The sequence below is a fragment of the Mus pahari genome, chromosome 8, assembly GCF_900095145.1.
Source record: "Mus pahari chromosome 8, PAHARI_EIJ_v1.1, whole genome shotgun sequence".
Taxonomy (NCBI): domain Eukaryota; kingdom Metazoa; phylum Chordata; class Mammalia; order Rodentia; family Muridae; genus Mus; species Mus pahari.
In genome coordinates, this window is record NC_034597.1 from 54,212,821 (window position 1) to 54,238,782 (window position 25,962).

General features: G+C 47.3%; 1 protein-coding gene across 4 annotated transcripts in view; it reads right to left on the reverse strand.

Annotated features, from left to right (window-relative positions):
* Positions 1 to 4,784: 4,784 nt before the first annotated feature.
* Gata4 (GATA binding protein 4) overlaps positions 4,785 to 25,962 on the reverse strand; it is a 74,508-nt gene continuing 53,330 nt past the window's right edge. For 3 of the 4 annotated variants that reach the window (XM_029541862.1, XM_021204042.2, XM_029541863.1), the window contains exons 3-7: positions 10,869 to 11,038; positions 10,110 to 10,235; positions 9,782 to 9,869; positions 7,777 to 7,931; positions 4,785 to 6,856 (exon numbers count right to left, since the gene is read on the reverse strand). In XM_029541862.1, coding sequence (XP_029397722.1) covers positions 6,680 to 6,856; positions 7,777 to 7,931; positions 9,782 to 9,869; positions 10,110 to 10,235; positions 10,869 to 11,038 — 716 coding nt within the window. In that variant the 3' untranslated portion in view covers positions 4,785 to 6,679. The remainder of the gene's footprint in view (positions 6,857 to 7,776; positions 7,932 to 9,781; positions 9,870 to 10,109; positions 10,236 to 10,868; positions 11,039 to 25,962) is intronic. The other variant, XM_021204043.2, reaches the window with a different exon arrangement.

The following is a 25,962-nucleotide window of genomic DNA, read 5'->3' on the forward strand; positions in this document are numbered from 1 at the left end:
GGCGGGGAGGACGAGTTCAGCCTGTGGAGCGCGCGCGGGATCGGTAGCCCGGTGGCTGGGATTCCACCGGCTCCACTCCAGAGGGTACCGGAAGCTACTTTCGGGACTCAAGGGCTCCTTCCCCGGGCCGACCTGGTCTTGGAGGTGGGTGGGGAGCTGCGGGCTTCTCTCCTGGAAGCTCTGGAAGATGAGGAGTTCCTCTGAGATGGAGGAGGTACATGCATTTCCCTGGGGGTGCTGAAGGTGGGGTACACCCCTGATGGAGAGCTGCAGGGTTTTTTTTTCCTGGAGGCGCTGGAGGTAGGGTACACCTCGGGATACATAATGGAGGTGTTTCTACTCCTGCAAGTAGGAGGGGTGTTGTGGTCTCCTTCCAGGGGTGACCACTGGAGGTGCAACTCTCTGTCCGCCACCCTCACCATCGCCCCCTCCCCCTTCCCTCCTGAAACCACCACCTTGATTCAAGCTCTTTCTCTGGGAAGCAACTCTGAGAGCACCTTCGCCTACCCTCCAGAGTCACCATACCTCTGAGTTATCCCCCACCTCCCCATCCCAAGTCTCCCCCTTTCCTCTCCCAGGCTTGCCAAAAGAGTCTGGAAAAGAGTGGACTGGTACAGCGAATAGGCAAGCGCTCAGAATCCAGTGGTCTTGAGTGGCTCAGGCCAAGACAGACACTTCAGTTTCTCCACACCCTTCGTGAAGGTTTTTTTGTGTGGGTTTTGTATTTTTGACACAAAGCCTGGCTAGTCCTGAACTCGTGCATGAACCACCAAAGTTAGTTTCTTTAGTATGGGGAATTTTCAACACAGCTAGCACACCTGGCCTGTAACACTTTTTAAAGAGTGAGATTTATTTACTTTTGCTTTATATTATTTTAATAGTCTTCGAGTTTTTACTATACGCTTTTAAAACGTGTATTGAAGTGTCTACTTGGAAGATTAAAGATGATATCAGGTTATTCAAAGATAGGACGCCAAGAAGGGTTGGAGCCAGCACTTTACAGGATGCCAAGGGCTCTTTGGTGAACTCTAAGGCCTTCAGACATGGCTAAGGTGTCAGTCTCTGGACTTGGCCAGCACTGGGAAGACAGCCCTGCTTCAAGGAGGGGTTGAGCTAGCCTTCTACCATATCGCTGGCTATAGGGCAAGAACAGGAAGTAAGGAGAGGAGGCCTCTTGTATCTGAGAGGTACAAAGTTCCACTCAAGGCAGAGGGTGAGCTTGAAGGTACAACATTTGCAGGAGGGGGTCCCTCCTTTTTGTGTATATAAGGACCGGGGCATGCGGTCCCACTTTCTATATCTGGCATCTTGGGAGACTCACATCTTCTACAGAGTACAGTGTGTCCCTGTGGCAGCTTTTAGACACACACACCCACACACCCACACACAGCTACCTATAAGCCATATCCTAAAGATAAGCCTTGCCTTATCTGGTGGAATCGGAGCTGTGCACCTAAGAGGTCTCTTCTGAGCCCAAGGGACTCTGCAGCTGAGAAAAACCAACAGTTCACGGTTTGCTGCTGTCACTTATAATCACAAGTACAGTTTACTGAACACACACCTTGTGCAAGTCACCATGGAAAGTCTTTAACCAGACTGACTGCCTCATTAGCTGTGAGAAAACAACATCTAAATCCAGTCTTTAAATGGAACATCTGTGTCACGGTGTTACAGACATAAAACCATACTCTGTTAACCCTGATATGTATATGAGTCACTAAGAAACGCTTAACTGTAGGTTATGAGAAATCTGTTGCAGGACCAGAGATGTGCCTTTCTGGCACTGATGCTGCCTGTATATTTATTAAAAGACCACACTCTGGCTTGGAGAATGGATCTAAGAAGTCACATTTGTTGAGGGAATGCTTGAGATATTAGTTACGAAACATTCACAAGCTAAGGATTGTTCAACTCAGGCTGTGCAGGAGCTCCCCAGATAGTAAGGTTCTTATTCCATGGAAGTGGAATTCTAGAATCCAATAAACAGGCTTTATAAACATCTTGGTTCCGTAGTACGTCTGTGAATTTCGACATGTGACTTCAAACCTGTATTTTTGTGTGCAAAACGTGTTTGCAAAGACATACAAGTATTTTCCTGAAGCTGGCTAAAGCTGTCAGTGCCTGGCAGCAGTAGTGCTCAATAAATACTAGTGCTTTTGAGTAGCAGAATTTGGTTGTGTATTGGATTTCAGATCAATGGCTTGAAAACCCTGCTCTAATGGTGCTGAAAGGGGAGAAGCGAATGCCTGTGCCCCCACGTGGTGAATGCATGAACTGCATGCACAGTGCTTCCTGGAGCTCTCCCTCATCCTGTGGAGGCGCTCTGGAGCCTTAATGAAGGTCACTGGTTGGCAGCACTGGAGGATCTGGTCCTTCAGGCGATCTCTGAGGCCAATATGATCTGAGCTTCCTTTTTCATAGCTAGGTTGTCCTCATTCAACTCTCCCAGGCTGGCCGTGGGTGACCTTTGAGACAGTTCCCACATTCTTAGCAACTAGACCCTTAAAGTCTCATAGAGTGTAGACTTGTACATCCGGGAAGGGGATGGAGTGATTGGCAGAAATTATCCAGTACTAATTAAGCTACATAAGACTTTCTTCAGGCTCCATTTGGCCCACCAAGCACTTGGGCACCCTAGACAGACTTGAATTAGCTAGTCTAACAGACAGACTTCCAAACCTAGACTATACCAGATTCTCAAAATAGGGCTTCTTATTATTTCATTGGAGGCAAGGTCTAGTGTAACTGAGGCTGGCCTTGAATTTGTGATCCTCCTGCCTTGAGAGTGCTGAGGTAACAGGCATATACCACCACACCTGCTTTAGACAGTGCTGAGGAATGAACCCAGGGCTTCAAGAATACTGGGCAAACACTTTCCCAACTGAGGTACGTCCCCAGCCTAAACCTTTCTTATCTAAGTTACTTATCTCAAGTGTTTGGTTATGGCAAAGGAAAGTTGACAACTACAGTCAACATGCCAAGCTTTGGGGCCAGGGCTTCCTCCTAATCATCCTCCAGCCCCACATTCAGGGCATATTCAGTGATGGCCATTAACATCTATCCAACCAAACACAATCACAGCTAAGCTGCCTCTTGCTCAGAAGCCAGGGCCAAGGCTTACCCAACTGCATAGCGACTTAAACCGGGTTCCAGAAAGTTTCCTTAGTGCTGGTGGCATAACCATAATGCAGTGTGATTTCTAATGTACACTTGGCCCTTGAGAAATCCATTTATTCTAAGGACATCATTTTTCATCGCCCCTCACCCCAACCATGTTCCAACAATTTGGGAGTGTGTCTTTGCTGTTGTTGATGATGGCTGAGACGGTGTATGCCCCCAGGCCCATCTCATCTTCTATAGTCTCTTGGATAAAGCAACTCAGGCTTCCTTAAGTGTTGCTTGCTTGCTTGATTGATTAGGGGAAGCAACAAGACTGCCGATCCAGGTAGATGAGTTACCTTAGTTGGAGGGAGGTACCAATTATGAGAATACACAAAAAGAGTTCTGAAACCCATTTCCAAAGAGAAGTGATATAAATGTTTTAAGCAAAAGTGCCCTAATACAAAACCATGAATCCCTTCTGGCTAACAGTTTGGAATTAGTCTTCTTATTGGGACTCCTCTTACCTGACAGAGGCTCTCAGTCAAATGGCTTTGGCTATTTTTTTTTTAAGATTTATTTATTTTATGTAGGCAAGTACACTGTCACTGTCTTCAGATACCAGAAGAGATCATTGGATCCCATTACAGATGGTTGTGAGCCACCATGTGCTGGCTGGGAATTGAACTCAGGACCCCTGGAAGAGCAGTCAGTTCTCTTAAACGCTGAGCCATCTCTCAAGCCCCCAAGCTATTATTTTTTTATTTTTTAAAAATTAGATATTTTCTTTATTTACATTTCAAATGTTGTCCCCCTTCCTAGTTTCCCCTCCAAAAATTCCCTATCCACGCCCCCTCCCCAACCCACCCACTCCTGCTTCCTTGCCCTGGCATTACCCTATACTGGGGCAACCTTTACAGGACCAAGGGCCTCTCCTCCCATTGATGGCTGACTAGGTCATTCTCTGCTACATATGCAGCTAGAGCCATAAGTCCCACCATGTGTGTTCTTTGGTGGTTTAGTCCCAGGGAGCTCTGGAGATACTGGTTGGTTCATATTGTTCCTCCTGTGGGGCTGCAAACCTCTTCAGCTCCTTGGGTACTTTCTCTAGCTCTTTCATTGGGGACCCTGTGCTTCGTTCAATAGATGACTGTGAGCATCCACTTCTGTATTTGTCAGGCACTGGCAGAGCCTCTCAGGAGACAGCAAACTATTATTCTTTTAAGAGCTGAAGAGTTTTTCTTGGGCCAGTAAGATGGGACACTTGAGCAGAGAAAGCACTTACCACACAAGCCTGAAGACCTGAACTTTGATCCCTGGAAGCTATATAAAGGTGGAAAAGAGAGAACGGACCCCCGGAAGTTGTTCTCTGACCTCCACTGGGGTCCTATGGTATGTGTGCCCATTAACACAATCAACTAAATAATTTTGAAAAGATTTTACATAGAATGGTGCGACTCTTTCTGTGTTATTACTACTGGGAAATAATCAGGAGGCCAAGAAATCTGAGGCCCTAGATAGATGCCTGGTAGGTTTGACATAAGCCAAGTGAAAGGTAGGATGGTTCTGAAGGTGATGTGCAAGCCCTGCCAATGCCACAGGGACCAGATGAGACATGGCCTTAGGACCAATGAGTGCTCCACACTCGTACTTCTCAGATGACACAAATAGGTGGTCCTGTCACCTGAGGTGAAGCCAAAATAGATAAGGTATTAGATAAAAAAATAGATAAAATAGTAAAGGGGACAAAGCTGTGTCTTTGTCTCACTGGAGTATTTATCTCTTGGGGGCCACCGTTCCGGATGTGTTCTAAATCAGTAGACAGGAGAAACTGAGGACCATCTAGCTAAATGGAGCCAAAAGCACTCGGGCAGATGCTCTAAAACTGTCCCCAATCACAGGGTGACTTCTATGTGAGAAGGTGGGGACAGAGGAGCTTCAGCTAAGGCAGTTGCCGTCCTCTCCAGGAAGCTGAACCCTGTCCTAAGATCTTCCAGTGCCACCTCTCACCAGCCTCTGCCACTAGTTCCCAGGAGCCAAAACCATGAGGGGGAACTGGGTAGAGGCGGCCTGCACCACTAAAAAAGGGCAAGAACACCAGGCCTGCTAGAAAAGACTTCGGAGGGAAAGAGGAATACAGATAAATTTATTAGTTAAATACTGATTTTACAGCCATTTCACCTTAAGACAATGTTAACGGGTTGTGGAGGAAGGCAGGCATGGGGAAGGTGGCCTTGAGGGAGAAACAACGAAAATGATTACAACAGATTCTTGGTTCGAAGCTATTCTCTGCTACGGCCAGTAAGGTTTAGGGGTAGGGCTGGGAATTTGGGGTAAAATAAGGTAATGCCACAGTTGGCTACAGCTCTGTGGGTGATGAGGACAAGGAAGAATCTTTGGGAGCCCCAGTAATGGTGGGAGATGAGGCCAATCCTAGGACAGCTGCTATCATGGCTGTCCCGCCAGTCCTGGGGACATCTCCTCCTGTCCATCACCTTTGTCCTTTCACAAGTTTCCTTTAGTTGTTTCTGCTTTGAATTTATTTTGCAAACAGTCTGTATTTTCTAGACCAAGGATCTGTGCTGGAGAAAGTCTCAGAGCCGGGAAACTGTCTGACTTAAGAGAGAGCTTGGCTTGTCAGGCTCAGGGCAAGCAAGCTAGAGTCCTGGGAACAGTATTGTGCTGTAGACACAACCTCCAGAGGGCCCCCGAGGTGCAGATGAGCCTAGTCACCGGAGGCTGCTTTGGTAGCAGGTTTTGTTCCTCCTTAGGAACCCCTGTGTGTGAAGGGGTGAAGAGGATGCTGGGAAATAGCGCCTAGTGGCATTAGCTGTACAACTGGGCTCTAGTTTTGCAGAGGGTAGGAGATGTTCAGGCTGGAGAGCAAGGGGTTTGATGTTCCTGGGAGAGGAAGGGAAGGCACCACGGCCAGGCTGCGATTTGATGAAGCTATTCTGTGTGATAGGTGATGTGCCTTCCCCTCATAGTCTCCCTAGGAAGCACTCAGTAACATCTGCATTGAACCCAGCACTTTGGAGTTAGATCTGGTATGGGACATACAGAGATGTGCCATGCCTCAAGCAAGGGGAGTGTTGGACGAGGGCAGGGCTGCTATGTCTAGTCCACAACAAGTAGACACCCTGCTCAGGCTGTAGATGGTGTCTTGAAGCCTCTGCCCCTACAGCCACTCTAGGATCACAAAGAAAAACCCACCACCACAACTGCTGGGGTGGGGAGCTGGGGTGAAGGAGATTATGTGTCTGTCCTGGACAGGCAGGTGGAGAATGAGGAAGAAGTCTCTTGGTACACTGAAGAGCCTCACTGTGCTGCGCTTGCAGCCAAGGCGGGGGCTTCTCTGTAAGAGCGCAGGCTTTTCCAGTACTCCACCTGGAAAGGTGTTTGAAGCAACCCGGCACCCATATCCCTAAATGACTGTCAACAACTTCAAGTTCTACCCAGTTGTTCTTCAGGAGTTGTTCCCAGACAAAGGAGCTGGCCAAGGGTGCCCCAGCCTTTTACTTTGCCGGCCCCCAAGGTCCCAAGTCCGAGCAGGAATTTGAAGAGGGAAGGGGGGCACTGATTACGCGGTGATTATGTCCCCGTGACTGTCAGCCAGAACCAGGCTGTTCCAAGAGTCCTGCTTGGAGCTGGCCTGCGATGTCTGAGTGACAGGAGATGCATAGCCTTGTGGGGAGAGCTTCAGAGCCGACAGCACTGGATGGATGGAGGGCCCATGGCCGGACACATTACTGAATGTCTGGAAGGCAGAGAGCACAGTGAGCCAGTGGGATGCTCCTGGGGACCCGAGGACCAGGGTTGGGGAGGGAATGAAGGAGTAAGACTAGTTGCTTCCCTAGGCCCTAGGGTCCAGCTGCAGAGGGTCTGTGTGCTTCCACTTTGGCTTCTGAGCACTGTAACCAGAGCCACAACCCAGGAGTTTTGTGCTGCTGTGCTTTCTCAGAAAGCTCTGGCAGCTACAGGAGACACTCTTACACCACTCCCTGGCCAGACAGAGGTCTTCTGGGTCAGACTGAGGTCATCCTCTCCACCTGAAAGGGTTCTAGCACTCTTGCTTCTATGGAACCAGGTTGTCTCTAGTTTTCTCCTGATGGTAGAATTCTCAACTATTGTCTCACAACTAGGGGTGGCAGGGCCATTCTCAGCTATTGTCTCATAACTAGGGGTGGCAGGGCCAGGAAAGGGAACCTGTGACTTCTTCATCCCCTAAAAGGCAGAGGGCACGGTCCCTTACTGGGCCACTCGAAGGCTCTCGGGAACCTAGAGCACATGAAAAACAGCTTCCTGCCATAGGTTCCCAAGCCTATGACATGCTCACAGGGTCTTCCTGCTGCCTCCTCTGAAAATCCTTCAAGGCTAGGCTCTAAGCTCTTCAAGCTCTAGAGTTCAAATCTGCTTCCAACCCCAACACTGACTCAGGGAGCAGTTGTGCTATCCGCCACATGCACCCCGGGTGCAGTCCCTAGGTTCCCCTCCTTGTTCCCAAAAGCCCCAGCACAGGAAGGCTCTAAACCTTAAACCTGTGATATTCTTTGTGTCCAAATTGGTGGAGCTGGATAAAAGGTACCAAGGACTCAGAGACTGGGAGCTCAGGCCAGGCTACAGCTCATCTCCCAAGGCAGGACTGGCTACTGGGATCAACTCGATCCCCCTACCCACCTGGGACATGGAGCTGCTGTGCCCATAATGAGATGACAGGCCGGGCTCTGTCTTGATGGGGCGCATCTCTTCACTGCTGCTGTTGCTGCTAGTGGCATTGCTGGAGTTACCGCTGGAGGCACCGCTGGAGGGAGGGACGGTCTCACCAGCAGGACCTGCAAGGAGGCAGAGTCAGGAAACCCAGTCCAGCTACAGGGACTGAGGCCTTACTTACACTTGCTGGGTTGGGTGGGGGTGGAGCAGATCTCAAAATAGGACAGAAGCATCAAAATCCCAAGGAGACCATTTTACCTTCTTTTTAAAACTGCCACAGCTCAGGCTGGTCACAAACTCACTGTGTAGGTAAGGATGCCATTGAACTGATATTCCTGCCTCCGCCTCCTGAGGGCTGGGTTTACAAGCCTCTGCCACCCCGTTTATGAAATGCTGGGGACTGAAGCCAGGACTTTGTGTGTACTAAGTAAGCATACTACCCACTGAGCTACCTTGCCAGCCTCAAGGGAACCTTTTCAAAAGTCTCTGGTTCCCTCGTGACCCTAGATCCAGGAGAGACGATCCTGGAGACCACGTTGTGGTTTGGTCTGTCATTTATTTATTTATTTATTATATGTAAGTACACTGTAGCTGTCTTCAGACACCCTGGAAGCTGGCATCAGATCTCACTACGGATGGTTGTGAGCCACCATGTGGTTGCTGGGATTTGAACTCAGGACCTTCGGAAGAGCAGTCAGTGCTCTTAACCGCTGAGCCATCTCTCCAGCCTGGGATTCTACACTCTTGATACTGCTTCTTAAGTGCAAATACTATATGCTGCAGAGGGTTTTGGGATGCCAACTTATAATTAACTGTATTAATTTCTCTGTAGTGAGTGTGGATAGCCACACTGCTTGAAATGAGTAGAGATTAAAAATGCCCTGTGCTCTCCAGAACAGATTCTGCTATGGAATTTACTTTTCTGGATTTTGATTTAGGGGTTGAGGGCTACTCCACTGAACCCAATGCCCACTCTTCCTGTGGCTGCCACACGGGATGGGGTGGAGGGTTACCCAGGGGCTCTGCTGCAGTCACAGTCTCGGAGGCAGAAAGAGGCAGGACCCTGGGGGTGTGGGAGTGGTAGGAGGTTCAGGCAGGAAATACTTCTCCCAGTAGCTCCAGCTGAATTTAGGAAATCGGAATGATGGCCATGTTTTGGGTGGTAGAAATGGGCAACTTGGTGAGTCTGCCTGTCTGCAGTGAGAAGTAAACTGTCCATCTCATCAGCCAGTTCAGTTCCTCTGCAACTGAAGCCTGGCAAACCGTAATTAGGTGGTGTGCAGCAGAGAGGGCTCTGGGTAGGGAACATTAGTGACTTTCTTAATCTAGAAATTAAGAAGGCACTGCCAGGTGTGGTGACACACGCCTATAAACCTAATACTTTAGGAGGCTGAGGCAGGAGGGCCATGAGTTCAAGGCTATCCTGAGCTACATAGAGACTGTGAGGACAGAACAGTATATTGAATAGACTTTGGATCCCGGAGTGAACATTTCAGATCCCAGTCAATAGCAATGTGATTTTTAAGCCATTGCACTCGACTTTCAATTTGCTTCTCAGGAAGATGGGATGACACTGCTTCTGTGGGGTCTTGAGAGGATCCCTGAAGGAACTTGTACAAGTTCAGAGCACCATGTGACACAAATGTACCCTGATTATAGATCAGTCTGTCAGGAGCACGGCTAATGGGAACTCGTCTGCTTTGATCAAAGCTTGAAAAAAATGGACCACTGAGCAAAATTTCTCTCTCCGGCCCCACACTGATTCAACCAGCCTATCTCAAGGGCAGTCGTCATAGGGTTTCCTTGTGCTGGCTTCTTTACTGGGTCATTACTGTGCTCGGAGAGAATTGAGGAGGAGGTTAGCATCATACCTTGGCTGCCGAGGCTGGCTGCCTACCAAAGCAGACATGGTTCTCAGATGCTCTGGGAGCTTCTGACTTGTTCCATACTTACACACAGATCTATTCCTCACCTGCTGGTGTCTTAGATTTATTCAGGTTTTTGGGCTTCCGTTTTCTGGTTTGAATCCCCTCCTTCCGCATTGCAAGAGGCCTGGGAACCTGAAGGGTTAGAATTAAATATGGATTTCCAGTTGTAGAGTCTGTTATAGTATTGACACCGACACACACAGACACACACAAATAAATGAAGGTTTTTAAAAGAAGGAGCAAGTGGATTCTACTCTGGGGGGAAGAGCAGTGAGGCCTACAGAATGGGAGTGGAGAAGGCTCCTCTCAGGCAGAGCTGAGGGCATGAGGGGGGTGGGGCATAGACACAGCAGGGCAAGGGCATCCACTCACCCCATGGAGTTTCATGTAGAGACCGCAGGCATTACACACAGGCTCACCCTCGGCATTACGACGCCACAGCGTGGTGGTGGTAGTCTGGCAGTTGGCACAGGAGAGGCCTACCCGGCGGGAAGCGGACTACAACATAGCAAGGAAGTGTTTTGTGTTTAGCAGGGCTAGGCCAGAATAGTCCCTTGGAAGCCCCTGGGCTAGCCTTAGCACTATCTTTGGGTTTCTAGACCATTCATAGAAACAGATGGGAGCCTCAGTCAACAAAAAAATTCTTCCCCAAGGTGGAATTCATGAATTCCAGGGCCCGATTTTGGGGGTGTTTAGGGTGAGGAGTTTGATGGGCTTCAATGAAGAAACTTCAAAATTTATCTCTCTATTCCCCTTCCCTGTCATGCCAATAAGGGTCCATGTTTCTCCAAAAGAAAGGGATCTCCATGTACCCATGATCCTGGTTTACGATTGGCTTTCAAGACAAAGGGTCTGGAGACAGGAGACCTGGGTCTGGCTCCTCATGGCCAGTGGCTGTTGCCAGTCACCTTTTTGAGCTTCACTTTCCTCTATTGCATTGTGATGGATTAGCTGGGCCAGCATCTTTGGAGCAAGTGCAAGCTCCAAAGGTGTGAGAGGCTCGCTCCTTCCTCTCACATACCTAACTCCTCAGCTTATATCCTTCAAGCCTCAAAGCCAAGTGCAGAGAGGAGGGGAGAATCTGACTGCTCTCCAGGCTGGTGGACCTAAACCATAGAGATGCTCACTTACCAGGCGGCGCTGAGGCTTAATGAGGGGCCGGTTGATACCATTCATCTTGTGATAGAGGCCACAGGCATTGCACAGGTAGTGTCCTGTCCCATCTCGCCTCCAGAGTGGGGTGGACATGGCCCCGCAATTGACACACTCTCTGCCTTCTGAGAAGTCATCAAACATATCTACTGGGGGAGGACATAGGAGAAAAGACACAAATGGTTATTTCTTTGTTTTGCTCAGAGACCTTTCACCTAGAAAGCAGGAAGTCTCCCGGAGAGACTGATTCTTCCTCACTTAGGACCTAATGGCCAAAGGGTTCCACTCTCTGCCATCCAGGGCTGCGTAAGATAGAGTCATCAGCTGCCCAGCTTCTAGGGGATGCTTTTGAGTTCGCGTCTTGCCTCCAGACGTCTTTATGGCATCCACCTAACCTACTCAGACCCTTTTCTTCATTTTCCTTTTCAAAATTATGGCCATGTGATGATTTGAACATGAACTGTCCCCACAGCCTTCTGTTTTGGACACCTGGTCCCCAGTTGGTGGCTTTATTTTGGGGGGCTCTGGAACCCAGCTAGGAGGTGAAGCTCAAGGCTACGCTTGCTCCTCCCCTGCTCCCCCTGCTTTCTGGTCTGTGGCACTCTGAAACCTCCACGGTATGCTGACAACCCTACCCACTCCTCCACAATTCCTTTGCCACAAGGAACCAAATCCCTATGAAATCATAAGCTAGAATAACTCTGTTAAGAAATTTTTTCTAGCTCTTGTGGTCCTAACAATTGCAAAAGTAACTCATGCTGATTATCATTCCTTTGGAGTGCGTGCAATGGAATGTAGAGGTATTTACACTGTAGGAGAATTAGTATGGAACATGTCAGAAAGTACAGGTCACTAACAGAGTTGTGGGCGTGTCGTTTTATTCTGTCCTTTGTTAATACGTCCAGTGTTGACACATGTTTTTGCCTAGTTGAGGTCAAGCTGATATGGTCAAGCCTATCTTGCTTTGCTATGTTTGCTTAATGCCCTAATGTGTTACCACATTGGAAATGTATTATAAACTCCTCCCATCACACTGTAATAGTCCATCAGTGAAATGTTTCCCCACCTTTGCTTCTGCTCTTCAATAGCTGCTTAATCCCTGCTTAGTTTCTGGTATTTGTTTTGTAAATATGGGTCTCTTTGTATGTAAATCTGTGAGTTTCTGCTTATTTCTCTGAGTACCATCCTAGAAGGAGAATGTCTAGGTCACAGAGACTAGAGTTTTGTTTACATTCTTAAATGAATAGTTCTTAGTTATCCCACATGTTAGCTTTAACTGTCAACTTGACATAGAACTATTACCAACTGAATTACCTCAGAAGAGAGTCTCAATGAGAGTCTCAATGTAGTCTCAATGAGTCTACATGGGATTGGCTGTGAGCATGCATAGGGAAGATAGTCTTAATTAAGTTAATTGATGTGGAAAGACCCAGCCCAGTGTAGGTAGCACCATTCCCTATGCAAGGAGTCCTGAACTGTGCAAGAGTAGAGAAAAGGAGTGCAAGCAAGCAAGCATTGATGCACACATTCATTTCTCTCTGCTCTTGACTGTGGATGTGATGTGAACTGTTAACTCAAGCTCCTGCTACTGTGACTCCCTACAGTGATGGACTGTGACTTGGAATAGTAATGTAAAGTAAACTCCTTTCTCTCCTCTGTTTCTGTTTGTCAGGGTATTTTATCACAGTAACAGAAATGAAACTAGGATCCTAGTTTAACCATATGCATGATCCAATATTATTGTTTGACCTTTTCTTGGTATATGGAGCATATAATAAAGACAGCGACCAAAATCCTTAGTGCCTTAGAGTCGATCAAATGTGTCAGCCCTCCACCAGAAGGCTGTCATCCTCTGCCATCCTTCCATTCACTAAACCTTCTCCTTTATCTTCCATGTCTGCAGAATTCTACAATTGGCGGATCCATGTCCCTTCTCATTGCCCAAGTGAGAGAGGTAGGGTTGGTTTTCTCATTCCCTTTGACCTATATTAAGCCTGGTTAAAAACTTCCAGAAGTCTGACTCATGCCATCTATGTTTTTCTGTCCCTAAGCATAGCCACTTTGGTCTCCAGATTGCCCCTTTCCTGATACCAATGCTGAGCTCTTCTCCGGGGAAGTCAGTGGTACCCCTTAAAAGTGGACCCCTTAAAGGTCTGTCCCTCCTTTAGGCCCCAGGCCTGGAGTTTGCCAGCTCTGCTGTTCAGTAAACTGCACTAAGAGAACATTGGCTGGAAATGGATAGGCACCCTCCGCATAACTCTGGGTACATAAACAGTCATTTACACCTGCAAACAGGGAGCAGTGTGTCCACGCCAAGCAAACAATATACAGGTGTGAGGGGCCGTTTGCTCAAGCCAGGGAGTTAAGTAAAGTGAGCAGAGAGGCTGTTTTTACACCTGTGTCACACTGAAGGCCCTTCATCAAGGTCACCTGCCTCTAGAGGTGACTCTTGTCCATGGCCTGCTCTCTACTGGGCCAGCACCAGCACTAGCACCTTGTCTGTAGCCTGTCAGCCTTGCTCTTTCCTCTCAAGCCCTCTCCTGAGAACAGTAGAAAAGCCAGGAGTTCTCAGAGCCAGTAGGCAGCAGGGAGTTAGTAGCCAGAGAGGCAGTTAGCAGTGGCAGGCTTTTGTTTGCCATGAACACTAGATGGCACTACAGTCTCTAAATGTAACCAAGACCACAGATGAGCTTCACCCACACCTTGGCATAGAAGACTACAGTTCACTGTTTTAGGCCAAACCTACAGCAGCCCTTTGGTTCTGTTTTTCTTTATTTTGAAAAAGACTTATATCCCAAAGACGGCAGAGTGTAAAATAAACACCTATGCAGCCGTCATCCAACGATTTGTGGGCAGTCCCAGCTCACCTGTCCCTCTACCCATTTAACCCATCCTGTACTACAGAAGAAAGCCCAAGGTCCTGTCATTTAACCACAGTTTCTCTAATAGGTTCAACTCCATACTGTCCCTTTAAAGATGCTCATACCAGTTTCTTTCCCCCTCTGGTTCATTTCAACTCCAGGGTAAACCCCTTGTGATCCACGGCTGTTTGTGAGAGGGGAGATCCCACTTTCCTGTTCTCCCTCACACTTTGTCCTTTCCTGTACGTGTATATCATCAAAGGAAATTAGCAGAGCCCATAGATGTGTCCTCTCTGATGCTTACTCACCCATCCCTGCTCTGAGAACTCAACACAAAGGCTGACTTGAGGAACCCCTGCGAGTGCACCTCCAAGAACAGGCGATGCCTTCTAACAGAGGTTTTCCTACCCAGGTGAAATCATTGGACATTGACAAATATGCATTCATCACCCACACACATTTAGCAAACATCTGTGATTTAAACAAGCTGACAGGATGCCACAGGAGCTAAGAGGGTGCCTTGGTCTCAGAATGCTAGTGGTTGGGGTTAACAGACTGGCTCTGAGAATCAATAGTGAGTGACAAGATGACTCATTCCATTTCCAGAACTGTCAACTGGGTGTGGGCTTCGTGGCAGATACCATCAGCCTAGGATAGAAAATGTGGAAGTCCCACCCAGATCGACCTGTTAGTGCCACTCAGCAGCCAAAGGAGGGAGCAGGGCGGGAAGCAAAGACCATGTTTCCTCAAGACATCTAGCCAGACATGCCTGTGTATGGAGCCCACCACAAAGATCTTACTACTCAACCACTTCGGCGAAATCTTGCATGGGGATTTTATTTTTTAAAAAAGACTTGTTTTATGTGTATAAGCACTTGGCCTACATGAATGTACATGTACCATGTGTGTGCCTAGTACCTGCATTTAAAAAAGACTTGTTTTATGTGTATAAGCACTTGGCCTACATGAATGTACATGTACCATGTGTGTGCCTAGTACCTGCAAGGATGAAAAGGCATCAAACCCCCTGAACTAGAGTTACTGAGGGTTGGGAGCTACCGTATGGGTTCTGGGAACCGAACCCTGTTACTCTGCAAGAGCAACACAGTGCTTTTACTCACTGTGATGTCTCTCCAGCCCCCTACAGGGAAACCTCAAGTGACTAATACAAAGGCGATGTAATGGAGATGCAAGGTGCTGACTCTGACTTGCAAAATGAGAAACAGAACATGCAAGGTGCCCTGCAGCGTGGTGGCAACAGAGGCGGCCGGCCGGCCGGAAAGCAGCTTGGGTGGGGGAAACTAATTGTGGGGGCTTCTCTTTTCAGGAAAGCGCTGCTCTATGACATCACAACTACTCCTTTTTAAAATTCTCATTTTGAAAGAGAAGAAATATGATTCCCAAGCAGCTTTCAGTCCCACCTGGGTTGGGGGGAACATTTTATGCTCTTATGTAGGACACAGAAGTAAACTCCCCTTCCCCCTGAGCTGAGGAACAGAAAGAATGCAGCCCATCTCTGCCACTTAGTACTTTCGCTGGGGGAGACTGGGTGCCTCAGCTCTGACCCACAAGTCAGCACTTCTTACTCTTTACCCCATCAAGTGCACGGTGTACCTTCCCAGGGGGCAAGTTGAGGGCCCAGTCATGGCTCCAGCCCGTGACAGCCTGCCTCCCACTCCCAACCCTCTCCAGTACAGGTCCTGGTCCTCCCACTGGGGGGCAGAGGGAATTGACCCTAGAGAGTGGGTCAGCGACCCCCCCCCACACTCTGAGAGCCTCGCCTTGTAATAATAGCTGCAAAGCACTTTGCAAATAAGAGAGAAAATGTCCAACAATGGCTATGGAGTGCTCTGTAAACACCCAGTGGGATACTGATGATGGATTATCCTGAGGTTGGGGCAGAGGGGCAGGGGGGCAGGGAAGGCAAGCAACAGAGGAACTAGGGAGAAGTTGAGGACACACATGAAAGAGAAGACTTAGAAATCTGACGCTTTCTCTAGGCGTAGATGAGGCCAGACTTAGAGCCATAGATTTCCTAACTCCTTTGAAGCTGCAGGCTATGAACATTGGAAGCAAAAGTTAACAGTATATGTGTAGGAGTTCTCAGAGTTGCTGTTTGTAGGAAATGGGAAATTCTTTCCCAATCCCAAAGACGGGCACCTAACTCCTCCTTACCACCCTATGCCCTACTTTAAACATGTTTCTTTCACGTGGGAATACATTGCCACAGGATAGATATTCCTAGAAACTTAGGCAAGTTACAGCCACCCACGTGCCTGGAAGGAAAATGGGGCCTTGACTTCTTGAGGCTAATATAATCCAAGGTAGGAATTCAACCTACCCCTACCTGTCCATTCATCCTGTAGAAGTCACCCATGAGGCTCTGAAATCACAGGAAGCAAATGTGGACTGGGGGAAGGACGGGAGGAGGAGAAAAGGAAGAGAGAGAAGAAAACCAGGTCACACCAGCAGCACCCTTCTGGACATTGTGAACAGCAGGGTTTGTCCCTTGACCTTTGAGAAACAATCCCAAGTAGGTGATGCTGCATTGCCAATTTGTTCTTTGAGGGTCACACAGGCCCTAACCTGCTGTGGGTGGGTCCTTCCATCTTTCATCTGTTGGTGAAGAGCAGAGTCAGAGACAAAGCCCATGCTGGAGGGACATTAGCTCCATGCCCGGGTGTCTACATAATGTGATCTCTTCTGGACATCTGCAGCTCACCTTCTGTCTACTATGTACTGATCCCCCCAGGACAAGTGCTGAACACATAGGCTTGGGAGAAAAATTGGAGCAGAATCTGTTTCCAAAGGTGCATTGACCCAGCTGAGAACACACAGCTCAAAGCAAATAATTCTATTAAATACGGCAGACTGCCATGAATCTGGCCTTCAGTACCCTCTCTCCACTTCTGTTGTCCTACATCACTGTGCCATGTATTCAAAGAGGGGTAGCACACCACGCAGTGATCATGCCCATGCCCAGGGTAGCTAGCTATCAGGAAAAGAGCCAGAAGGAGAAGAGAACCCAAAAAGGAGAATCTTCATCAGGGAGGGGAACAGGGTAGACATAGCCTGGACTGAGTGCAAGGGACTTTTTTCCCTGGGCTTGGGGGGCTTCAGGAGTGTGACGTCCACAGCCCCACCCAAACATCCCATGTCTCACACACAGTCAAAGTTCAGTACATTGAATTTCCTGACAGGCCTCATTCAGTCTATCCCTGTGGCTGGCGCCTGGGTCTGGAGAACAAGAAACAAACAAACCCCAGGGTTTTTCTGGCAGCAGCTGAGCAAGCTTTGGCCCTCTGGGCTTCGTCAGGCTGCAGCAGAAGCCTGTGACAGGAGGCTGGCTGGCTGGGAGGGCCACCGCTCCTATGGTGCTCAAATGGGATTAAAGCACCTATTTTAGAAACTCAGAGTGTGTGGAGCATAAGTAGTTACACAGCTAGGTCTTGGGCATGCACCCTGTGAAGGCCTCCTTAACCTCTACTTCTGTGCAGGGAAGCTTTAATGCCAGTGTCCATGTGGGACAAGTCTCAGGCCTATAGGGACTCTAATATGTGACTCAGGTCCTGAAACAACATATACGGGCAAGGACGTTCTAGATGGAAAGGAGGGAAGGAGGGAGGGAGGGATAAAACATCACCAACGTGAAATGCCATGTGGTGATTTGAATACGCTTGGCCCAACGAGGGGCGCCATTAGGAGGTGTGGCCTTGTTAGAGGAAGTGTGTCGCTGTGGGGGTGGGCTTAAGGAGCTTCTTCCTGGTTGCCTAAGGATGCCAGTCTCCTCCTTGTGGCCTTCAGATCAAGATGTAGAACTCTGCTTCTCCTCTAGCACTGTGTGGGCCTGGACACTGCCATGCTTCCCGCCACGATGTTAATGGACTGACCCTCTGAATGTGTAAGCCAGCCCCTATGAAATGTCCTTTATAAGAGTTGCCTTGGTCATGGTGTCTCGTCATAGCAATGAGAACCCTAAGACAGGAAAGAAAGAAAAGAGGGGAGGGGAGAGGGGAATTAGACAGGAAAGCTGAAGAACAGATGACTAAACAGAGTATCTTCAGCTTTTTATCAAGAGCTAATACTCAGAGGCCTTACATACAATAAGTAGGCATAGACCTGCCGCTCCATTTCCTCTGAGAACCAGAAGTTCTTCCCTCAGAAAGTCCCACAGTTTCAACTACCTACTACTCCTGCTCCTACCTGGCCTGTCACTGTTGAGTCAGTGTTAGAGGTCAGCCCAGGGCAAGGAGCAACTGAGGGATGGTTTGTAGCAATGGCTTGAAAAACAGGCATCATTTGCTAACTACTGATCTTGTGACTTTTGGGCCTGACCCAACCCTTTCTGGCTGTTAGGTGAAGCTTATTCTCAACAGAATGTGTTAGCAACAGAGCCAAAAAGAGTCCAGGACCCAAACATGCTGTCTTCCCAGCATGTCTGGTCTCCAAAGCTTTAGGGGCAGCTTCGTGTCATTGCCCTGAAGTGGAGCCACTAGAAGAATGCTTCCCAGCCTCTATCACTGTTGTGAGCAGACCTTCCAGAATATGATGAAAACAGGCTTCCGTGCGGAGTGTAGAATCCACCATAAAGCTCCAGAAGAATGCTTATACTTCAGCAACAAGTATTCTGTCCTGGACACCTGTGCTCTGCAGTGCTGGGCCTTTGCAAGTACCATGGCAACAAACCCCCTAACTTCCTTTGTCCCAGCCAGACCCTCCAAGATAAAAGTGTTCAAAGGATGCTCAGCATACGGTTCAGTAAATCCCGCCATCACCATGTCTCCTGTGGGTGGTAACACCCCAGGAGCCCTCCAGGTTTTAGGTAAACAGCCATCAGCTTGGGCTGCACCCACAGAGTCCTGATGAATCAACAAGCAAAAGGCTTGCTGGATTCCACCCAACGGTGTCCTCTCTTCCCTCCGCCTGGCCGTCTGACAGTTCTGCAGCTCCCCCCTCCTTCTCACGTGTGGGCTTATGGGTGGCGGGGCACCTGGAGAGTACTACAGTACTACTAAAGATGGGCCTAAAAGCAGGCAGTGAAGAGCAAGCATTTTCATGAACCTTCAGAGGAAATCAAGGTCCAGAGAAGAAGACACATGACCTGAGAGTGCCACTCCCAGGAATGTCAGTGACCTAACTCTGCCCTCCCCCTCACCACACTGCTGCCCTCTGGGTCATTCCATCTGTAGCACTCTGCACACAACATGAATTCAATCTACACTGACCCATGGGGCTCCACACAGATCTGAACCTCCTCCAAGTGTCTCATGGGGCAGAAGAGTCCGCAGGAGGGTGATACAGATTTGAGTGGCCTCCGTCCCTAGCCACATTGATACTGGTCTAAGAGTTATCTCGGCAGCACGAGAGGATTGCAGGAACACACCTGTACACACGTGTACAAAAATGTGCACGCAAAAAAAAAATGTGCATGCACAGGTTAACTAAAACGGACGTGTATCTGTGGGAAAGGGCACCACATCACATAACCCCTACTCCAATAATTCACAGGAAAATTCTCCAAAGGAAAAATATTTATTTTAAATATCTTCATGGCAAAATACTAAAAATGACCTAACTGCTCAGCGATCAGAAGGAAGAAAAACAAATTTCAGTCAAGAAATAAAAAAAAAAAAAAGTGGAGTAGTGTTAAGAAAAATAAGTTATATTAGAAATATTAAGATTTCCTTCCTCAAACATGATTTAAAGTAATTAAATGGGCAATCTCAACTCAACAAGTCTTCTTAGCGTGCAAAGGATGGGAGATGTCTACTTCTTCCCCCGCAACCCATTTAATTCCTTGGACATTCACATCTCAAAAGAGATGGAAAGAGCCAGTCGCAATGGTGCACACCTGTAATCCCAGCACTTTGGAGGTGGAAACAGCTCCCAGAAGCTTTATCTCACCTGAAACATCCTAGCATACAAGAGACTCTATCTCAAAGGACAAGTGAATGGGGGCCAGTGATGTGGCTCAGCTGGTAAAGCCACTTTCTGACAAGCCTGATGGCCTGATCCTTAGAGCCCACACGATAGGGGTGAACCAGTCCCTGAAAACTGTCTTCTGACTAACCTTGGGAGTGCCATGGCGCACCCATGAAAGGACAAGAGAACAAAAACAAAACAAAACACAAATAGAAGGGTGAATAAACGTCTCCCACAAAGTCCCTTCTCCTCAGGACCAGGATTCTCCCGTCAAGAGCAGAAACCTCACCGGGCTCAAGTATCCACCACTGCACTGTGTTTTCTGCAGAGAGAAGGAAAACTCTCTCTCCAGGGCATAGTCCCAGCAAGTGTGAGAATGACATATAGCTTATCCAAGGATGCTGCCACCCACACGGTGGACAAAGTCCAGCACTCGTCCTGTCTCCTCCAGTCACTGGTTTGTGTGCCAGTGTTCCTTCCCAGCCTCCTCCCAGCCTCCCTCCATCTTTTCGGGATGCCCTGGGGAGAGGGTGAGAAAAGCATCTGGGGCATAATGAAACCGGAGGTGTGGCTGAGCTCAGGGGGATGGTGGCTTGGTAATACCATATCCCAAGTATAAATGGTGTGTGCAATTCGATCCAACTATGCCACTTCTAGATAGGTGCACTGTGAGTGTATAGACCCTTATGTAAATGGCTTCTGAGGAGATGAATCACCTTCTGCAATAGAAGGAGACTGGGAAGACAACACGAATATCCTTCCCTATGGAACTGGTGGCTTCAGTGAGGACGCATAACGCAGCCAGAAAGCCTGAAGGACTCTGTACTGATTTGAGAGTCTTACTAGTTCCTATGACAAAACATCAGAAGCAAAGTACAGGGCAACACACACACACACACACACACACACATACACACACACACCCCGCCTCTCACCAAAGGGAGAGAGAGCCAGGGAAGAGCCTAGAGGTGGATCTGTTTATAGTCACAGTGCAGACTCTGGAAGATAGAGTGGGACCAGTAACACCAGTCACCTCCAGAGAGACATCTTAGTGGCTCAGGGAGACTTCTCACTTAACACAGGCCTTTTTTAAAAAAAGAATTTATTTATTTATTTTACGTATGTGTGTACATTGCAGCTGTCTTCACACACACCAGAAGAGGATATCAGAACCCACTGCAGGTGGTTGTGAGCCACCATGTGGTTGCTGGGAATTGAACTCAGGATCTCTGGAAGAGCAGTCAGTGGTCTTAACAACTGAGTCATCTCTCCAGCCCAATACAGCCTTTTTTTTTTTTTTTTTTTTGTACTGTGAATTTATTTACAATGAGCAGTAAATAAGTATTTTGCATAGTCAGTAATGCAACTGAATAATGTCACAGACTGGCGTCATTCCCTGCTCCATGTAGTAGAAACATTTTGAAACCAGGCAGGTTTTGTGTTTTGATTTTTTTTCCCCTCCTGCCCTACCTTCCCATAAAAGCATCTTATTTCACAAGTGTGAAAAGGGCATTGCTTTTCTAAGTGGTCTCCACTCTGCTGTCACCTTCCTCCGCCCCCTCATTCCACACCAGAGTCCCATACTAGCTCCACAGGCAGACGCAGGCCCCAGTGTGTAACAGCTTCCCTCACATGGCACAGTTAGGTGAGGTCACAGGGACAGGGCCCTCAGTGCTCCTGCTGGCTCTGCTCAGCATCTCAGAGCTAAGTTACATGAGTGCTCCTTGACTTTACTAGGAAGCCCGAGGCAGGCAGGACTTTCCCAGGACAGGCCTGGGCCAAGCCACCTTGACTATTCGCCTCTGCGCCCTCCAGAGTACTACAGGCTGGCAGTCTAGACGGAAACACTGAACAAATTACCAGGGTCGCTCCCTTGGGGATGAGACAATGGGTCTTTGGGGAAAGCCTTTTCCTTCCAGGCTTGCAGCCACTGTCAGGAGGAAAACAACTTCCTTTCTCCGACAGAATGGCAGCAGCCAGCCAGCCAGAGGGGAGATTTATGGAGATATAATGTGACCTCTTTATTGCCCTGAACACTAGGGAGGTGTTTCAGGGGAGATTTACGCCTTTTCGAAGGGGAGGGGAACCAGAGTGCTGAAATTTATCCACCGAGTCTGTTTTTCCCTCTCAGGGTTTCTCGGGGGATTACTTAATCAAACCAGGGTTAAGCCCCAATCCCCTGCACTTAACATCTTCTCCTGCTAATCCACCCAGGTACCCCAAACTGCTGCAAGCTCTCTGCATTGAGTGCAGAGTCTTGATATGAATGAGCAGGCAAGGTTCTTGTCCAGTTCTGAGTTTGGTAAAACAGAAAACAAAACAAAAAATAAAGACAGTTCAACGACCTTCTTCTGCGGGGTCTGGAGATTGGACCTTCTCTGACGATTGCCTAGACTGGGAATCTGTTTTTATAAAAGAGAGTGTTATATTGAGGGCTGAGTTTGGGTCTGGGGAGATGGCCCAGCTGCTAAGAGCACTGCATGGATGCCCAGCTCCACACAGAGGCGGTGCCTGTAAGTACAGTTCTAACACTCTCCTGACCTCCAAGGCTACCAGTCGCAGACATACATGCAAGCAAAACATTCATAATATAAAATAAGTAATGCTTAGCTAAGGTTCTTCCTCTCGGCCAAACCACCCAACTTGAGACTCCATTATAATGTTCCTCATGAATATACTTTTAGGTTTTCTTTTCCTGATTTATTCCTACAAGTTTGTACTGTGTAAATCAAAATTGCTATAAAAATCCAAACCATCTGTTAGGAGAGCGTCACATTTTTAAAGGTCTCTGCTGTCACTACTATCTATCCCTAGTAATGGTGGCCAACAAGTTCCTATTTTTCAATATGTCTATTTTCTTAATTATAATTTTTATTTTTAGGAACATTTTTTAAATAATAAGAAGCTACAAAAAATAATTTGTTTTTACTCTTTACCATCTCGAAACCAATTTTTTTGAAGGCAGCACATAAATTCTCTGGCTCACTTTTATACTTTCACACACATATAAACAGATCTCTGAAACAATGTAAATATTACTTTGTGCTTTCTAAAAAAATTTTAAAGGAGTGCTTCATACTATATAGTGAATTTGTATTTACCTTTAAAAAACATGAACTGTTCCAGTCACTGAGTAAATGAGAACCTTGGTGGCAAACAATAGGGCCCCCCCTGCCTTGTCAAATCTTAATTATTTTGCTATATTTGTGTTTGCCTCCGTTTTTTTTTTTTTTTTTTAGAATTGAAGTTTGAACTCAGGCCTCCTGCATGCCCAACACGTGCTGACCTACCTCATTTTAAACAAACAAAGCATTGTGGATGTAACCCCTTCCCTTTCATAAGCCATAATTCCTGTCTTAGATCCATTCTCACAGTGTGGACCTGTTGTATGTACTGTCCCCATGGTTTCATTGCATTGAGCCACCACGTTTTCCTTATCCATTGTCTCATTATGACAGTTTGTGCTCCTTTAGCCTGAACATGAAGGCATGGGGCTCTCGAGAGATGATTGTGCTGTGAGATTAAAGCTCTCATGTATGGAATTAATGCCCTTAGAGGAAACAAAATATACCTCTCCTTTACCTCACTTGAGGGTACTGAACATCACAATTCACAAACACACCAATCAGCTATTTTTTAGCTTATGTGGTAACAAGCATCCCCCAAATATCAATAGAAATTACAATGAGCTTATAATATTAAGGGCTTTCTTCTGTTCACATTACGTGTCACCTGCAAGCTAATCGTAGTTCTGATATGAATGTGTGCTTCCTTCTGGAATTTTAATTTTTAATTATGTTCTCATTTATTGGGAGCCATGCATGTGCTGTGGAGCATGTGTGGAAATCAGAGAATGATTTTCTTCCTTTTTTTAAAAAAGGTTTATTTACTTCTATGAGTACACTGTAGCTATCATTAGATAGACACACCAGAAGAGGGCATCAGATCCCATGACAGATGGTTATGAGCCACCATGTGGTTGCTGGGATTTGAACTCAGGACCTCTGGAAGGGCAGTCGGTGCTCTTAACTGCTGAGCCATCTCTCCAGCCCCAGAGAATGATTTTCAGGAGTTGGTTCTCTCCTCCCACCAGGTGAGATCTGGGGACCCAACTCGGTGTCAGGCTTGGTGGCACGTCCCTTTACCTACTGTGCTGGCTATCTTGGTGACCCGCCTGCTGGCGTTTAGAATGAAGTTGAATCATACATTCCATGGCAGAGTAACACAATAGACCTCTCCTAGATGGCTGCATGGTGACACAAAGGTAAGTCCTGTTCCCAAGCCCAGGGTGACAGAAGAGAGAAATGCATACTAGTCTTAGGAGCATACACATTCTTCTATAGCTAAGTTTCTTCATGAAAGTGTGTGACATTTTCCACAACTGCACAGAGAACCTTTACTCTTATAAAGATTTTTTTTTTTTTTTTTTTTTTTTTTTTTTTTTGTTTTTCAAGACAGGATTTCTCTGTGTAGCCCTGGCTGTCCTGGAACTCACTTTGTAGACCATGCCTTGAACTCAGAAATCTGCCTGCCTCTGCCCCCCAAGTGCTGGGATTAAAGGCGTGCGCCACCACCGCCCGACTTAAAGATATTATTTAGATTTCTTTTGTGTGTATGAATGTCTGTGTACATGCATGCAATACCTGGGAATGCCAGAAGAGGGCATCATATCCCACTGCTGGATGTGAGCCACCCTGTAGGTGCTGGGAACAGAACCCTGGTCCTCTGGCAGAGCAGTCAGTGTCCTTAACCACTGAGCCATCTCTCCAGCTTCCCCCCAACTTCATTTTTTAAAGAGGACTTATTAATTTTACACTCTAAAGGTTCATAGCACTTTCGTTTGGTTTCTCAGTCCCTGCAGTTGGTCAGCTGTCCCTGATGCTGGAAAAGAAGCCGTGCCAACCCCAGTCTTTCTGTGCTTACCTCTCTGGACCTAGCACCTTGGCCAGCTTCCAACAAGTCATTTTTCACTGTTGCTCACAACAGGGCTGTAATGAACATCGCTGCGTACGTTTCTGTGCCAGGACCTCTTTAGTTTGTTTTGATTTCTGATAAGGAAAGTTTCCCCTTTCTGAAAAGTCTTTGTTTTAAAAATTATCTTGGCTATTCTCGTACAATAACTCTTCCCCAGAAATCCTATAATCAACTTGACAAGTTGCATTTAAGAAATCCTATTGGGCTGTTTCCTGGGACTGTATTACATTTATAGACTTGTTTGAGGGAGGTAGAATAGAAGATATTCTGTGCTCCTTACTCCAAGATTCTGGTGTCTTTCCCACTCCTGAGTCTTTTAATGCCTTTCCACGGGTTTTATGAGCATTCCCTAGGCAGATCCCACTTGTTTAGCAAGCTGACAGTCTTTCAGCTAAGAAGCTAACACTTCCACATTTCATTTCCAAGCTCATTTGTTTCCTTAACAGGGAAACTGAGTCACAGCCGGAGGTCTGAGACAGGCTCCCAGCTTTTCCCTCAGTGAGGCGTAGGGGGCATGAGTTGCCCTCTAACTTCGTTGGTGATGAGACTTTTACATTGTTGTTTTGTTTTGTTTTGTTTTACTGGGGAGGAGGGGTCTTGCCAGAAGAAGGGAAGAAGGCATACCTTTACCCTGTCATCTCTCAGGAAGTCTGTGTGTGCCTCAAATTTGAATATGACTCACTCCAATTCTGTCACCTGTTCTTCCTCTTCAGGCCACTACAGTGTCCCCGTGGGCTCAAATGGCGGCTGATCACATTTCTCTTAAGTCACCTGTTGTATCCTCACATTGGAATATCATTTAGATCCCCATCATTGGGATAAAATGTCCCAAATAAACAACTTAAGGAGGGACCATTTATTTTGGCTTGCTGTTTGAGAAGTTAGTGTCCATCACAGGGCAGGGGCATGGAGGCTGGGGCTTCATCTGTGGTGGTAGGAGTTTGTGGCAGCTGCTTTATACATGGTGCAGTTCACAAAGATAAATGCCACACTCACCTTGCTTTTGCCTGTTCTCCTGTATATGTTCCAAGACCCTGGCTCATGGGATGGTGCTGCCCACACTAAGTTTAGGCTTTTCTCCTAATTCAATCTTTCCTAGGGAAGTAGTCACAGACATACTCAAAGGTGTGTCTTCAGTGCCCTGTGGATTGCTTTTTAAAATAATGTTATTTTTGTTTTAAAACATTGTTTAATTATGTCTCTGTCTTTCTCTCTCTGCCTCTGCCTCTTTCTCTCTGTCTCTCTGTCTCTCTGTCTGTCTGTCTGTCTGTCTGTCTGTCTGTCTGTCTCTCTCTCTCTCTCTCTCTCTCTCTCTC